Raw genomic sequence first — 17629 nt, 5'->3', positions numbered from 1 at the left:
TGAAAAAAAAAATCCGGTAGCTAACATCTGGACCAATTTTTTTTTAAAAAAGGAAAAGAATAATGCAATACAAAAGGCAGCAACCAGTCCACACAAACAAGCAAAGCCCCATCTGTGGGATGCAGGCAACACACAAAACCACGCACCCTCCAGTGCACGGAAAAACCTCTCTCCACGGAACCGGTCCCTGGTGCCCAAAAGGTTGGAGACCTCTGTTCTATATCTAGTCCAGGGGTCCCCAATCCCCGGTCTGTGGACCAGCACCGGTCCGCAGCATGCCAGCAACCGGTCCGCGCAAACAGGTGAAGCCCAATCCACGGGATGCAGGCAGCACATGAAACCACGCCCACCCCCAGTTGCGGTAAGTCCTCTCTCCAAGGAACCGGTCCCTGGTGCCCAAAAGATTGGGGGCACCAACCCCAGGACACTGTGACCGTCATCAATAGGAACCAATTGTCAACCATCTGAATTTTCATCGCATGAGCAAGTGAATGCTGCAACGGTCGTAAGCGTGAAAACTTCACCACTAGCCACTTTTTTCAGTGGCGCTGCAACTTTGAACGGTCACTAAGCCAACCACTGTAAGTCGAGGACAGCCAATATAAGTAGTCCTTGAGTTACGACTGTGATGGAGCCGGTACATCATGTTCATAAGTCGTGATGGTTGCAGATGGAGTCACCTACGTCTGGGGTGTTGTGATTCCTCGCCAGCCAGTGGACCCGGCAGCTGAGTCTGAGGAATCAGAGGAGGAGGAGGGGCCTGGAGGGACATCAGAGTCAGAGGAAGGCTCTGAGGAGCCCCAAGACTTACAGTCTGACGAGGAGCCTGGCCCCTCTACTCGCGCTCAGGCTGAGACACAGGTGTGCTGGGACCCTGAGTTGGACAGTGATGAGGAACAGCTGGGACAAATCCCGGATGAACGAATGCGCAGGTAAGAGAAGCGAGTAGTACAGAGGAATGCAATGGGGCGGCTCCAAAGGCAAAGGAGAAGGCATTAGAAAGCCACGCCTTGGGCTGCATAATAAAAGGGAAGGTGTGGGAGGTGCTGGTTGCCGAAAGCAACCGTTTGTGAAGGACTCAAGTTTCAGTGAATTGTTTGCCTTTGGACATTTTACTCAGGCCTGTAAAATAATAAAAGGGCTTTTGTTTTCCTGTGGTTCCAGCCTGCTTGTTGGAAGAGGGGTTTCTCCTTGTGAGTTTAACAAGGACTCACGTAGGCTGGGACAGAACATGGGGTCCCCAAGCCTCGGTCCATGGACCGGCACCGGAAACCGGTCCACGCAAACGAGCGAAGCCCATCCGTGGGATGCAGAGAGCATGCAAAACCACGTCCCCTCCGGTCCGTGGAAAAACCTCTCCACGGAACTGGTCCCTGGTGCCCCAAAGATTTTGGGGGGGGATGCTGGTCTAGTCCAACCCCCTGCTCAAGCAGGAGACCCTCTACCATTTCAGACAAACCGATGTCTGAATTCAGAAACACACGCTACGATTAAAATCCTATAAAGGTTGTAAAAACAACGGGTTTATTAAAAACAGTGAGTTGCGCCTGGCTTCGGCCCAAAAAGGCAGCAATCGTTCCCGCGAGTCGGAAGCTCTTTGGCAAAGGAACAGGCACGTTGTTGCACTGACAACTGACATTTTACAATCCTGGAATGAGCGAGAGGTTTGGCAGCCCTCCGAGGACCACACCTTTGGCAGGGTCATCTGCCCAGCTGATGGCAAACAGGTGCAGCGAATAGGAGGAAGGTATCGCCGTATCTCCAGGAGTAGCGCAAGAGTTGGGCTGTTTCGCTCGCTGTTGTTGTTGTTGTTGTTTTAAAAAATGAACGATTGGCAAGGCTCATCCGAAATTTCCCCACCCTAACATGACTTAATCGCTGGCCCAGAAGCAGCACAAATTTTGTGGGGTTTGTTAACGTGGTAGGATACTTTATTTGGCAAGCTGCCGTCTCTGTCTCTCGCACCCGGAGCAGAGACGTTCCCTCGGGTTTGCTCCGATCCCTGGTCCCATCTTGGCCAGGACTGTCCCAGTTGTGTCTGTGGCCATTGTGTGTTTCCTGTGCATCCACCACCTCCTTGTGTCGAGAGAACAAACCGCACCTTCTGCAGAAGGCCCCGGCTGTGGACGGTTGTGGGTTAAATCACACATGCCACCTGGAGGGAGGCAACTTTTGTGCTGAGAAGATTTGGGCCCAGACAAACCTGTGCAAAACTGCAACCCAACCAGCACACACAGACGCCTCTTTCCTGACCCGCTTTGTCAAAAGCAACACAAGAACCTTACTCAAGCATTTATCAAAAAAAAAACCTCAAGCTTTCATCTCTCAGCTAACTCCCCGAGAACATTTTACAGCAGTGGTTCTCAACCTTTTTAATGCCGCGACCCCAACCGGTCGTAAGTCAAGGACTAAACCGGTCGTAAGTCGAGGACTAAACCGGTCGTAAGTCGAGGACTAAACCGGTCGTAAGTCGAGGACTACCCAACCGGTCATAAGTCGAGGACTTTCCCTGCCTGGGAGCGCTGCGCATGCGTGGTTCTGCCCCCTGCGCCGGCCGAGGCGTAGCTGGCAAGCGGCAGAGATGGAGCTGGCCGACCACCAGCTGGCCCAGCCCAAGGGAGGTAAGGCACCTGCCGGAAAAGGGGGAAAAATGACGGACAAAAAAATGGCGGACAGCCTTGCTTGGCGACCCCCATGAAATGGTCGATCGACCCCAAATGGGGTCCCGACCCACAGGTTGAGAACCACTGTTTTACAGGCAGTCCTTGACTTACGAGCTCGGTAGGGAGCAGAAACTCCGTTACTAAGCAAGGAGGCTGGTCCCTTTTCCCTCAAATTCTGCACAAGGTTTCCCGCCTTCCCGGCCTGGTCCAGCTCCCGAAAAGGCTTCTTTCCAAGGATCCCCAGCCCTTCCGCGGAAATGATCTCCCGAAAGCCGGGTGACAAACGACGCGTGATTTCTTATTTCGGGGGACAAGGGGGCCGTTTTTATCCGTTATATCTCAGCCCCGTTCCCGGCCGGGCTTCTCTGGGAGGGAAGATCATCGCTTGGCTTGACTTCCCTGTTTTGAGCGTCTTGCTTTTTTTTTTTTTTGCACAAAAAGCATCTTTCTCTGCCTTCCTGTCTCTCTTTTTGAGGAAGGTTCGTCTCTAGGACAACGAGGCCTTTTGAGCAGCTGGTTTGAGCTCTGCAAAGAGGATCTTCTGCCCTGGGAAGACAGTCCCAAAAGAGTCGAGAGCTTTTGGGCAGTGCCGAAGGAGGCCTGGCTTTCCCTCTGGTTCTGGAGAAAGAGGAGTTATTCGGGCGATGGTTGAGGGCCAAGCTCGAACAGGGGGCTGGACTAGAAGACCTCCAAGGTCCCTTCCAGCCCTATTCTACTCTTATTCTATTCTATTCTATTCTTATTCTTATGATCCACTTTTGCGACCTTCTGACAAGCAAAGTCAATGGGGAAGCCGGATTCATTTAAAAACGGTGTTATTAATTTAACAACTGCAGTGATTCCCTTAACATCTGTGGCAAGGAAAGTGGTAAAATGGGGGCAAAACTCATTTAAGAAACTTAAGAAACAGCAATTAGAAGCCACAGTTTGTCGGGCTCAAATATGGCGCTAAGTCATAATCCGTGGAGGTTGCCCTCTGGGAATTTTTAATGCCATTCTGACATCATCTGACAAGTGTAAAATATATAATTTGCACGCCTCAAATTACAATAGTCACATCACATTATATCTACTAGTTACCAGTTCCAGATCAATCCCAAATAAAGACGTTTTTAAAATTTTTCCATTTTTTAATTTCATAAAATTGGTTCCGTTCTCCCAAAATCATATCATGAACATTTGATACACTCATTCACTACACCTTTTCTTTTAGGGGAAAAGCACCCAAATGCACACTAGTTCATAAATAATAAACCCCAGTTTCTGAGTTTTTCTTTGGGAAAAAACAGCCTTATGCAAAGTGCATAATAAATCAAATTTTCTGAGTTTGCAAAACTCTTTGAAGCATCTGGCCGGGATCTGCATGATATTCGAACCTCAAAATGCCTCGAGATGTCATCTGAATATGGCTGTTTGGGGCTTCCTTTCCTGGGACAGATCTTAGCCAGGTGATGTCCAGGGTTTTCTGCTGCAGGAGAAAATGTGATTTATGTGGCTGTTTCCGATTTTATCAAACAATTTCTATCATGCAGAAAATAGTAGGTGGTTTTCTGCCCACACTCTCCCTAGCAAGAAATTGCCAGCTGGCCTCTGGGTCAGCCTTGGAAATAGATCCTGAACGATAATTTTTCACGCCATAAATGGTTTATTGGGATTCAGCCCCAGAAAATTACAAGGTTTGTTTCTTTGTTTAAAGGGGGGAAACGGACTGAGAGCAAACCTTGATAGAATGTGGTTCGCCCAGTCAGATTAAAGATTGAGGGTGTATTTGCATGTGTGTGAGAATATCCAGGCGTTTCTTTAAACACCTCTTTAAAAAGAGCATTAAATGTCCTTTGGTGTCTCAGGCAGAAATGTGAAAGATTGTAACTGAAAAAGGGAAAAAAAGGAGAAAGGGGAAAAAAAAAAGGTTTATATAGCAGCCCATCTTGCATATGTGACTCCTGGATGGTTCCCAAGAGAAAAACAAAACCCATATAAATTTGAATTAAAACAGTCAAATAATTAAAAGGTCAATTAACGAGAAAGATAAAAGGCAGGAGAGATTAAAACCAAATTATGGTTAAAACAATGTTTCTCAATCTCAGCAACCGGAAGATGGCTGGACTTCAAGTCCCAGAATCCCCCAACCAGCAATGCTGGCTAGGGAATTCTGGGTATTGAAGTCCAGCCACCTTTAACGTTGCCAAGCTTGCAAAATGCTGAGTTATATCATTCCTGAGAGGCAGCTGTCAATCTTCGCCCCTTTCTTCAGACTTCACACCCGGGGCCTCAGCATCTTCTTCGTCACTGTCCTCAGTGGCTGTTCTGGCCTTTCTATATGTTCCATGTCTGAAAATTCCTACTGGCCGGGAATCATGGAAATGGTAGTCTGGCAAGGCCGGGCAGGGGAGGATGGGCCTGGGAGGCAAGAGCCGGAGGGCGCCGGTTGGGGAAAGAGAGGCGTTGCTAAGGCCCGCCCCCTTTCTCCGCGTCCGACAGGGCGGTCGCTAGGGGCGGGCTGCTCTGCAGTTGCCGAGGCAACGGCCTTCTCCCTCTCCCATTCTTTCTTTTCTCCCCCTGCAAACGGCTGCTCCCGGGCCGTACCATCCCGGCGGCGGGCGGGGGTGTCTGTCGTGCGAGGGAGGAGGGAGACTTTGAGGTCCGCCCTGAGGGGGCGGTGTTGTTGGCTCCTCCCTCCCGCGTCCCTCCCTCCAGCCGCTGGCCCGTTGGTACGGCCCGCTCCTCCCTCCTGTCAGAGCGTTGCTCCCCTTGCGGAGCCCGCTGGGGCTGCTGCCGCCCTCGGCCGGCAGGGGGCGCGCCAAGGCCCGAGCGAACCCGGGTCGGCCGCCGCCTTCGCACGACGCGCCTGACCCGAGTCAGACCCTCCCAAACCGCTTTAACGAACGGGGGCGACACTTTTAAAAGGGGTTTTATTTTGTCTTGAGGACGTCCGTTTTTTCTCTCCACGTTCACCTTTCTTCATTTTTTTGACATTTTTGTTTCAGGACTCTGAGGAGAATAACGGCGTCCCTGTTCACTTTTTGCAAACCAGGTGCACCATTGGCAAATTAGGGCTTGCACACCAGGTGCACTATTGGTGAGTTAGGGCTTGCACACCGGGTGCACCATTGGTGAGTTAGGGCTTACAAACCAGGTGCAGCCGTTGAGATAGTAACAGGGTTACTGGTTTGCCCGTTGGCTTGGCTTGTCCGGTCGCAATGTGAGCCCGGGACATTGTCACCGTCGTAAATAGGAGTCAGTTGCCAAGCATCAGAATGGAAATGGAGGCAATGGATTCCGCATAGCTGGGTTCATAGATTATTGTACAGCGCAGTGGTGGCGAACCTATGGCACGCGTCCCAGAGGCGGCACTCAGAGCCCTCTCTGTGGGCACGCGCGCCATGCTGCGGAGATGGCAACCGTCCCTCTTCAACCAGCCGCCCGCTAACTTGCCGAGGTCCCACGTGGCTGGATGCATCCCGGCATGGCTGGTTTCCCTCCCCGTCCCATCCCGTCCCTCCTGGCCTTGCATGCTGTCCTTTTCCCGGGCACGACCCACTGCATCGCCTACTCAGCTGTTGGCTGGCCGTCCAACTCAGAGGCGGCTTCTCTGAACTGCTGGCAGCGGGTTGCGGAGCCCCAGAGTGCACCGGTCGAGGGGCCGGCAGGCTGTGGCTGCTGACGGACACTGTCAGCCCCCATGCGCTTGTTGGCCTGTGTGTGTGGGGCAATGGTGTCAGGGAGCAGCCGCCCTGGCCCCTGCATCGCCTTGCCCTGCGATAATGGCACCCCTGCCCTGCTCACCACTCTAGCTGCCAAAGACCCCCTGGATCTCCCCCAACCCTGCCCGGCTCCCACAGGCGTCCCTCCCCGTAACCAACGTCGAGGTGACCACGCCCACCTTGGCCACAACCACCCAGTCTGCCATGACCACCACAGCCATGCCCACCTGGCACCCGGCAATAAATAAGTGGGTTTTGTGTTGCAGTTGGGGCACTCGGTCTCTAAAAGGTTCGCCGTCACTGGATTATTGTATAGCACAGAGGTGGCGAACCTATGGCACGGGTGCCAGAGGCGGCACTCAGAGTTCTCTCGGTGGGCATGTGCGCAGTCATCCCAGCCTCACCACCCCCCGTGGCCCCTTCCTCACCAGCAGCCCCCCGGAGGAGAGTCGCCCCAGGCACAGTCTGCGCAGAGCAGCGCAGCCAAGGACATGGCAGCCGGGCAGCGAGGACGAGACTCCACCCTTGCGCCCCATCGCCTGCAGATGATGCTGCGGGGCGCGGACAGAGGGCATGGCCGCCATGACGCTGCTGGGCCGCCTGGGCGATCTGTTGCGGGCCGTGGAGGCGGTGGGTGGCCTTGCGGGCAGGAGAGGGGGCCGTGGCAGTTTTTGGTCTCTAAAAGGTTCGCCATCACTGGATTATTGTATAGCAGGTGTGAGCAACCGATGTGTAGCTTGTGCTCTCCCCTCTCCTCCGTTTTCTCCCTCCCCTCTTTTGAAATCCTGGCAGCTCCCGAATCTGAATAGCAAATCACCGGCGTTTGGCATATTTTCCCCTCCAGAAATAAGGACTAAACAGGAGATTAAAATTTTAAAAAGGGAACCTGCTGTCATTACACCATTTATTCCAGAAAGGGTCAGCGCCCTTGCCCTCCTCTCACAGCCAGACACCCTGCCGTTTCCGGAGTCGTCAAATTATCACGGAAAAAAAAGGGGCTGCCCGCTTGTGCTGAGCCATGCCTCCTTCCTCATCCATGGTCTGTCGAGTCCGGCGTAATTGCCCGGGTCACGCCGTGCGCTGAGCCAGGGTGAAGCCGGGCGATGTGTCAACCCTGCCCACGACATCCGAGCCTCGCGTCAGCTTTGGAAATGGCTGCTGCTGCTCTCAAGGTCGACATATGGCAAAGCAAGCTGAACGTGTTAACAACCTTCTGTCTCCAACGCCATTTGGAAGGCTGCCTCTTGGAGAGCTTTGCCGATGCGCAATCGGTCTTAATAACAGAACGGCAAGAGTTGGAAGGGACCTTGGAGGTCTTCTAGCCCAACCCCCCCCCCTGCTCAGGCAGGAAACCCTACAGTAGTGGCCAAAATTGTGGAAACCTTTTGGGAAAAGTGTATTTTTGAGGTTGGATGGCTAATAACACCCTCTTTTTTGGGGAATAGTATCATAAAATTATATATCAACGGAAAGATAATTTAATCAAGAACGTCATGCAACGAAGTTTGTTCAATGATCTGTCCTGTATTCTATGAAAAGTTACAGTCAAATAACCAGAAGGAAGCACAACTTGCTTAGTGGATCTCAGGTAGCTTTCCTTTATCCGATTGTAGCCAATGAGCACGAGTGTTTAGAGAGCCAATCGGGGGTCATCTTGTCTTGGCAATGAGCCAATCAGATCACAGTAGGATCCAGTGATTGATGTCCTGTATTGAAGCTGAGAGGAGGACATTTGTCAGTGTGTTGTGTGATTGCTATCAAGTTGTGTTCTTTCATTTCGTGAGCTTGCAAAACCTAATAAAATTAAAGTCATGGTGCAAAGAGTTGACTGGTCGCCCAGAAAGCGATGCAAAATAGTATTATTAAGTGAACGAGGCTACAGTTATAAAGAAATTAGAAGAAAAATGGGTGGAAACTTCACCAAAGGTGGCATTTCTACTGTACACTTTTCCCAAAAGGTTTCCACCATTTTGGCCACTCCTGTATAGTACCCTTTCAGACAAATGGCTGTCCAGTCTCTTCCTAAAAACCTCCAGTGTTGAAGCATCCACAACTTCTGAAGGCAAATCATTCCATTGATTATTCCTCCTTAGTTCTAGGTTGCTTCTATCTTTGATCAGTTTCCATCCGTTGCTTCTCGTCCTGCCTTCAGGCGCTTTGGAGAATAGCTTGACTCCCTCTTCTTTGGGGCAGCCCCTGAGATACTGGAACATTGGCTATCATGTCCCCCCTCGTCCATCTCTTCATTAAAATAGACATACCCAATTCCTGCAACTGTTCTTCATATCTTTTACCTTACAGGCCCGTAATCACCCTTGTGGCTCTTCTCTACACTCTTTCTAGAGTCTCAACATCTTTTTTATATCGTGGCGATCAAAACTGGATGCCGTATTCCACGTTTGATCTTATTATAAAGAGCTATTAACACTTCACGTGATCTCGATTCTATCCCTCTGTTAATGCAGCCTACGATTGCGATGGCTTTTTTGGCAGCCCGGTTCAGTTAAATGCAGCCGCAGAGATCAAAGTGGGGACAGGCTGTTATCTATCACCTCTTGATCTATGAACCCCCCCCCCCCATTTGAGATGTGATTGTGCCTTAAACGTGCAGCTCTCTACAAACCTTTCTGAGTGATCCACTCAGCTGCTCACCCTTAAACTGACAATTCAGCCATTGTCTTGCTTTGCACCCTGCACAATAACTGGACTGTGAAGCCTGTGGATGGGGAGTCCCAGGCTGAGCATCGCATGCAAATGCAGACACCAGTTTTGATCTGATTTGATCAAGGATGCTTGCAGACATGGAGCTGAGGGTGTTGTGGGTTGTGCTCTGGGCAACAGTGGCGGCTGGCACCCAGGAATTCTGCCAGCCCCAGAATGCCAGGGATGAGCTAGAAAGATGCACAAGCTTCTCTTCGGAAAGACGACACGTTGCAAGCTTTCCTGGGAAAAAGAATGGAATGGAATGGAAAATAGAATAGAATAGAATAGAATAGAGCAGTGGTGGCGAACCTATGGCATGGGTGCCAGAGGCGGCACGCAGAGCCCTCTCTGTGGGCACGCGCGACGTCGCCCCAGTCCTAGGCCTTCAGCTGGGTTTTATAAAACCTTTTCGCTTTAGGCCTCTGACGCCGTGTACAAAAAAAAAAAAGGTTCAATCAGTCAATTTCAACTTCTCGCGGGGAAAAAAAAGATCTTGCAAAGTTAGAATTGATTGATTGAACTTTTTAGTCCCACCCAATCTGCCGTTACCACCGTAGCCATGCCCAGCCAATGGGCCACGCCCACCCCATTGGCCACACTCAGCCAATGGGCCATACCTACCCGGCACCCGACAATGCATAAATGGGTTTTGGGTTGCAGTTTGGGCACTCGGTCTCTAAAAGGTTCGCCATCACTGTTCTATTCTATTTTCCTATTCTATAATCCTATTCTATTCTATTCTATAATCCTATTCTATTCTATTCTTATTCTATTCTTATTCTTATTCTTTCCTATTTTCTATTCTATTCTATTCTATTCTAATTTTCCTATTCTATAATCCTTTTCTATTCTATTTTCCTATTCTATAATCCTATTCTATTCTATTCTATTCTATTCTATTCTATTCTATTCTATTCTATTCTATTATTTTCCTATTCTATTCTATTCTATTCTATTCTATTCTATTCTATTCTATTCTATTCTATTCTATTCTATTCTATTCTATTCATGGTTTCATTTAGCAACAATTAGCTTAACGACCAAATTGCTCATCCCAATTGTGGTCACTAAACAAGGACACCTGTAATTCAAACTGGAAATGTATATTACCCCAAGTCTGTACCACCGAAGCATGGGACCTAGTTCACATGCTCAGTTATGACAAGGGCGGGGGGAAGGAATTAAGATGGCAGCACATGCATTTTCAATGTCATTCGTGGTCTGGAAGAGCTTTTTCTGGGGGGAACCAGCAACCCACAACAACGCTGAGCATCCCCCCCTCCCCGAGTATGTTCAACTGGAGACGAAGGGCGTCTGTCAGGGATCCTTTAATTGGATTCTGGCACCCAACAGGGGGCTGGAATTGATGGCCTTAAATGGCTTTCGTTCCCTTGGCAGATAGAGACAAATGGCACCCCCTACGGTGAGCTACCAACTAAACTAAGCTATTTATTCCGTGTGGCTACATTTCTCAAACCTGTTTGCAGCCGTTTCTGCTCTCCTCGGCCGTTACTAATCTGAGGACCAGGTTTCACGTCAAACAGGTAATCCTGGACTTACGAGGACAACCGGGAGTCGTGTTTTTGTTGCTAAACCAGGTGATGGTTAAGTGCTCCATAGGAACAACCTATTTGCCACAATTGGTTAAGCAAATCGCCGCTGTTCTTAAGCGAAGCCCGCGGTCATTAAGCAAATGTGGCTTCCTCCAGCCGTGGGGAAATAGAATCAGCTGATGTCCACCCATCTCAAAGGTTGCCAAGGTTGGGAAGCACAAACCTAGATGAAAGCTCACCAAGGAGATGAAGCAACCTAGAACAGTGATGGCGAACCTTTGAGAGACCGAGTGCCCAAACTGCAACCCAAAACCCACTTATGCATCGTCGAGTGCCGGGCAGGTGTGGCCCATTGGTGTGGCGTGGCTGCTGTGGTAACAGCAGACTGGGTGGGACTAAAAAGTTCAATCAATCAATTCCAACTTTGCAAGATCTTTTTTTTCCCGCGAGAAGTTGAAATTGACTGATTGATTGCACTTTTTTTTTTTTTTTTGCACACGGCAGCAGAGGCCTAAAGCGAAAAGGTTTTATAAAACCCAGCTGAAGGCCCAGGACTGGGGCGACGGCGCGTGTGCCCACAGAGAGGGCTCTGAGTGCCGCCTCTGGCACCCGTGCCATAGGTTCGCCACCACTGTTATACTGTATCATTAATTAGTCGATATAAGATGGTGAGAAATAGAATATATTCAAATAGATAAGATGTGTATCCTGAACATTAGATTTTGTGATGAACTGTGATAAAGGGAACTTTGGTTATTTAAAACTTGGAAATTATAAATATTAAATGTTAAATTTAAATATTAATGGGAAACTAAAAATTGGGAAAAACTAATTAGGACATTGATTGTCTACAAAGACTGAATGTTTAAATAACCAGGATATGTATAAGCTAAAAATTATTGATAAATGTAAGACTGTTATTTTTATCTAATTGATATAATAAGAATTGTATTAGTTTAAACAGGAGACAGTAAATACTAAGGGGAAAAGAGAGGAAATATTTAATGTGGTAGTTTGAGACTTGAACTAAAGATACTTGTATGTTATTGAATTATCGGTTAACTCAGCCGCCACATTGATTTTAAATATTGAAATGTAAAATTAGAAAATCAATAAAACTTTTTTTTTTTTAAAAAGTCTAAGTGCTCTTGCTTCTACCTTTTTTATCTGACTGTCACAACTTTTTGCATAAACTCATTTTACGTCATTTTCTTCCTCTATGAGCCCTGGATCTCATAACTCACAGGTTTGTATCCAGTGCATAAGATTGATGTTTCACTCATCTGCGATTTGACACGGCTCAATGCTCTGGAGCAGGAAGGAGATTGCCTTGAAGAAAAAAAAAAATTATAATTAAAGTTGTGTAAACACCAATTTAGGCCATCTAGACAGGAAAGGGCCAGGAAAAGATTCACAATGCCCTGCCTTGATTCGCTACAGCTTATCCTCTTATTATAATAATAAAGTTCCAGGACAGTAATTCATTTGGTACAAGCCATCCTCGACATTGTAACTCTTCCTAATTTTACAACCGTTTTTGTGACAGTTAAGCGAATGACACAGTTGTTACAATAAATCCATGGTTCTCCATGGAGCCTATTTTGCCGAAAACAAGTAGTGTTGGTTTTGGACAAAATGTGTCATAAAACATGGTTCCAGGACCACGGGGCGCTTGCTCCAAACGGTTATAAATGCAGCCCTGTTGCTGAGAGCCTGGCGTTCGGTCCTGTGACTGTAGGATTGGAACTGAGTCGTTAGTACAGGCAGTCCTCGACTTACAATAGTTCATTTAGTGACCGTTCAAAGTTACAACGGCACTGAACAACGTGACTTAGGACATTTTTTCAATTACCACCTTTGCAGCATCCCCTCGTGATCAAAATTCAGTTGCCTGGCAACTAGTTCGTGTTTATGACGGCTGCAATGTGCCACGATCCCCTTTTGTGACCTTCTGACAAGCAAAGTCAATAGGGAAGCCAGATTCACTTCACAACCATGTGACTAATTTAACAACTGCACTAATTCACATAACCACTGTAGCAACGGGGCAAAACTCACTTAACAAATGTTTCATTTAGCAACATAAATATTCAGCTCAATTGTAGTCATAAGACTAGACAGTCACTTGTCTGAAATGGTATTCTATTCTATTCTATTCTATTTTATTATCATTATTCTATTCTATTCTATTCTATTCTATAATTCCATTCAATTCCGTTCTGTTCTATTCCTATTCTGTTCTGTTTTCTATTCTATTCTGTTCTATTCTATTCTAGATTCCTATTCTATAATTCTCTTCTCTTCTCTTCTATACTATTCTTATTCTATTAATTCTATTTCTATTCTATTCTATTAATTCTAATTCTATTCTATAATTCCATTCCATTCTGTTCTATTCCTATTCTGTTTTCTATTCTATTCTGTTCTATTCTATTCCAGATTCCTATTCTATAATTCTATTCTATTCTATTTTATACTATTCTTATTCTATTAATTCTATTTCTATTCTATTTATTCTATTCTATTAATTCTAATTCTATTCTATTCCACTCTTATTTCTATTCTATTCTACTCTATTCTATTCTTTTCTTATTTCTTTATTCTATTCTATTCTATTCTATTCTTTTCTTATTTCTTATTTCTTATTTCTTATTTCTTATTTCTTATTTCTATTCTATTCTATTCTATTCTATTCTATTCTATTCTGTATTCCTATAATTCTGTTTTGTTCTGTTTGTATTCATTGAATCCTTAAACCTCCTGACTTGACCAGTTGGATTTCCGCCTGCTCGGGGCGAAGCCAGAGGGACGCATGGCGACACGCCCCCTTCTCCCAGCTTAGGCCGTTGCCGGGAGACCGACCGACCGACCGTCCTTCCTTTCTTCCTTCCTCTCCATGGCCTTCTGGGGCGGTCAGAGCGGCCGGCGCCGCTCTAGCCCTCCCGCCGACGCGACGATGCTCGCTCGTCCGCTCCCTCAGGCGCTCGTCCAGGGCCGGGTGACGTCATCGGGAGGGGACGCGCGCGCGCGTGCGTGATGGCGGCTCGGCGGCTGCGGGCCGCTTCTTCCTCCGGAGCGTCCGGCGAGTGAGGCGGCGGGGCAGCCGTGAGGGGGAAAAGCGGGTCGTCGTCGCGGTCGTCGTCGAGCGAAGAGCGACCCTCGGCCTCCCCGTCGGGGTCTCCCCGCCCTCGGGGCTCCCGGTGCCGAGCCATGGAGCGGCGGGACCGGCGGCGGCGGCGGGGGGCGGCGGCCGGCCTGCCGGAGGGGCTGCCTTCCTCGCCGTGGCGGCGGCGGCGGCTGCTGCTCCTGCTGCTGCTGGGGGTGCCGCTGCTGGCGGCGCGGGGCGCGGAGTCGGCCTCGGCGGAAGGCAAGGCGTGCGAGAAGCCCTGCGCCAACGGAGGACGCTGCCAGCCCAGCACCGGCCAGTGCGAGTGCCAGCCCGGCTGGGTGGGCGACCAGTGCCAGCACTGCGGGGGGCGCTTCCGGTGGGTGAGGCGGCGGCGGTGGCGGGGGGGGGAGGGGCCCCGCGGGGGGCTGGGGGGAGGGTGGAGGGGGGGCTAGGGTGGGGGGCCCAGAGCGAGCGGGGCTTGGGGTTGCCGCCCCCCTTCCTTCCTTCCCTCCTGGGGGAGGGGCTGCTTCCCCCTCCCCTCCCCCTTCTCTTTGGGGTTCGCAGTTTGCACCCCGATTTTGGCCCTGGCTGGTTTTGGCCGCCTTCGGATGCTCCTCGCTCAGTTCAGCTGCGGGAGGGGGGAGGGGACGCAGTATGTTGTTATTGTTGTTATTATTATTACTATTATTACTATTACTATTATTATTATTATTATTAATATTCGTCGCAAAGTCAGCCAGGTATTCAGACTGGGTTTGGCAGTTTTGTCTGCCTCTCAAATCCTTCCCAAGGAGCTGGTATTGTTGTTGTTATTTAATCTTCAGTTCGATTCACAGTCTGGGATTGGTAAAAATGTAATAGTTCAAGTCCTAAACAAGGACCTAAGAGCTGTTAGGTAGCTATTAGGTCTATGTGTGTATCTGAATATATATATTCAGATGTGTGTGTGTGTGTATGCATGTGTATATATGTACATATATACACACTGTATATGTGTATATATATACACGTGTGTGTGTATGTATGTATATATACACACATGTATATATGTGTGTGTATATATATATACACACACATACACATATATACATGTGTATACACATACACATGTGTGTGTGTATGTATGTATATATATATACACATGTATATATGTGTGTGTATATATATGTATATATATATGTTCAAAGTCAGTCAATAGACGTGAGCACCAGGGAATAAATAATTTAATAATAATAATTTAAAGATAAAAGTTCTTAAGAATATTAAAAACCTTTAATATATATACACACACACACACATGTATATACCGGTATGTATATATATGTATATTATTGATCTTCGCACAGTCAGCCAGATGTTCAGACTGGGTTTCACAATCTTGTCTACCTATCCATACATGCGTGTATGTGTGTGTGTATATATATATATACACACACACATGCACACGCACACACACATATATGTATATATGTATATATATGTATATTATTGATGTTCAGACTGGGTTTCACAATCTTGTCTATCCAGTCTTTACCAAGGACCCGGTTGTTGTTGTTATTGTTATTATGGTTAATCTTCAATTCGATTCACAGTCTGGGACTGGTAAAAACTTAACAGTTCAAGTCCTAACCAAGGATGTAAGAGCTGTTAAGGTAACATCTGAGTATATATGCAGTTCCGAGTAAGGTGGTTTTTTTTTTTTTTTTTGCAAAGTCAGAATAGTCAGGTCTATCATTAAGTTCAAAATTTCCGTGTATTCTAGACAGTCCTTTGGGTTTTGCTCCGAGGGCTCCTATTATTATTGGTACAACCACTGATTTTTTCCTCCACAATCTCTCAACTTCAATTTGCAGATCGCAATACTTGGTTATTTTTTCTAGCTGTTTCTCCTAATTTGCGGGTCAATTGGTATTGCAATATCAATGAACCAGACTCCTCCTCCTCCTCATTATTATTATTATTATTATTATTATTGTTGTTGTTGTTGTTGTTGTTGTTATTGTTGTTGAACAGCTTTGCCTTCAGAAATTGTGGGAGCTCCCATCACTGGAGATTTTTAAGAAGAGACTAGACAGTCAACTAGTCTGAAATGGTATAGGTCAGGGATAGGCAACCTTGGCTCTTTTATGACTCGTGGACTTCAACTCCCAGAATTCCTGAGCCAGCCATGCTGAGGGGAAAGGGAGAGTTTCCAAGCTGAGCCATGCTGGCACAGGAATTCTGGGAGTTGAAGTCCACGAGTCATAAAAGAGCCAAGGTTGCCTACCCCTGGTATAGGTTCTCCTGCTTGAGCAGGGGTCTGGACTAGAAGACCTATAAGGTCTCTTCCAGCTCTATTCTATTATTATTATTCATTGCACGATTAGCCAGGTTGCAGACTTGATTTGACATTTTTGTCCACCTATCAAGTCCTCTCCAAGGACCCGGAATGGGAAGAGGTTGATGTTTGAGGATGTTAGAGGTTTTATTATTACGGTTCGTCGCATAGTCAGCCAGATGTTCAGACCGCATTTGGGATCATTGCCTGCCTATCGAGTTCTTATATTTATTTGCCATCTCTCTGATTATTGGACTACCCTAGGTGGCTCACCACCATAAAAAAAGAAGAATCAAAAACACGTTGGAACAAAGCGAAAGTAAAATAATAGAAGAATAAAATAAACGAGGAAAACGAAAACAGAAAATACGTGGATTATGGCTATTAAAAAAGCTGGGTGAGTTGGGAGGGGGAAGGTGGAGTCTGCTGTCAATCTAGCACCTACCTCCAGAGTCAAACTCTCCCATTGGGTCTCCAGGCCAATTGGCAGACCCAGGTCTTCAGTCTCTTACAAAATTAGAGGTTGGGGCAGGTCTGACCCAATGTATATGTTACATGAAGACAGAGCTTGACTCCCCAGTAATGAGAAGGATTTTGTCCCTCCTAATTCCCGTCTTGGATATCTGGATCATTTGGATCTTCCTTTAAAAGGGTCAGTTCTGTACAGGTAACCCTCGACATACCACCACAATTGAGTCCCAAATTTCTCTTGTTGGTCGAGTGAATTTTGCCCCGTTTTACGACTTTCCTTGCCGCGGTTATTAACTGAGTAACAACACCGTTGTTAAGTGAACCCGGATTCCTTCTTTGACTTTGTAAGACGGTCGCAAAAGTGATCGCATGACCCCTGGGATGCTGCAACCGTCGTAAATGTGAGTCCGTTGCCAAACCCCTGAATTTTGATCACGTGACCACGGGGAGGCTGCAACGGTCTTAAGGGTGACAAACGCTCGTAAGTTACTTTTTTCAGGGCTGTTGTAACTTTGAATGGTCACTAAATGAACTGTTGTAAGTCGAGGATTACCTGTGTGAGGGGGGTCCTGGGTGCTCTCTGAGCTTGCTTGTTTTCTTGCAGACGTTTCATGACCCAAACTGGGTAAGATCATCAGTGCTGGAAGGGAGTGGGGTTTGCTGGGAGGAGGAGGAGGAGGAGGAGGAGGAAGAGGAGGAGGAGGACGACGACAACTGTGGTGTCCTTGATGCTCTCTGGGCTGGCTTGTTTTCTTGCAGACCTTTTATTACCCAACTAGGTTACATCATCAATGCTGGAAGGGAGTAAGGTTTGTTGAGAGGAGAAGGAGGAGGGGGGAGGGGGAGGAGAAGGAGGAAGATTGTGGGCACCTTGGTGCTCTCTGAGCTTGCTTGTTTTCTAGCAGACCTTTCATTACCCAACTAGGTTACATCATCAGTGCTAGAAGGGAGCAAGGTTTGCTGTTAGAAGGAGGAGGAGGACTGTGGGGTCCTTGGTGCTCTCTGAGCTTGCTTGTTTTCTTGCAGACCTTTCATTACCCAACTAGCTAACATCCTCAGTGCTAGAAAGGAGTGGGGTTTGCTGACCCCTTACTAGCACTGATGATGTT

General features: G+C 47.6%; 1 protein-coding gene across 1 annotated transcript in view; it reads right to left on the bottom strand.

Moving 5' to 3' along the window:
• Positions 1-13835, bottom strand: part of CUNH20orf194 (chromosome unknown C20orf194 homolog) — a 99669-nt gene extending 85834 nt beyond the window's left edge. Inside the window, exon 1 of the mRNA XM_015821289.1 lies at positions 13657-13835. Coding sequence (XP_015676775.1) covers positions 13657-13835 — 179 coding nt within the window. The remainder of the gene's footprint in view (positions 1-13656) is intronic.
• Between the last annotated feature and the right edge of the window lie 3794 nt (positions 13836-17629).

The sequence above is a fragment of the Protobothrops mucrosquamatus genome, unplaced genomic scaffold, assembly GCF_001527695.2.
Source record: "Protobothrops mucrosquamatus isolate PMUCROS unplaced genomic scaffold, P.Mucros_1.0 scaffold1297, whole genome shotgun sequence".
NCBI classification, from domain to species: Eukaryota; Metazoa; Chordata; class Lepidosauria; order Squamata; family Viperidae; genus Protobothrops; species Protobothrops mucrosquamatus.
Note: the sequence above shows the minus strand (reverse complement) of the source record. Positions and strands in the feature narration are given on the sequence as shown.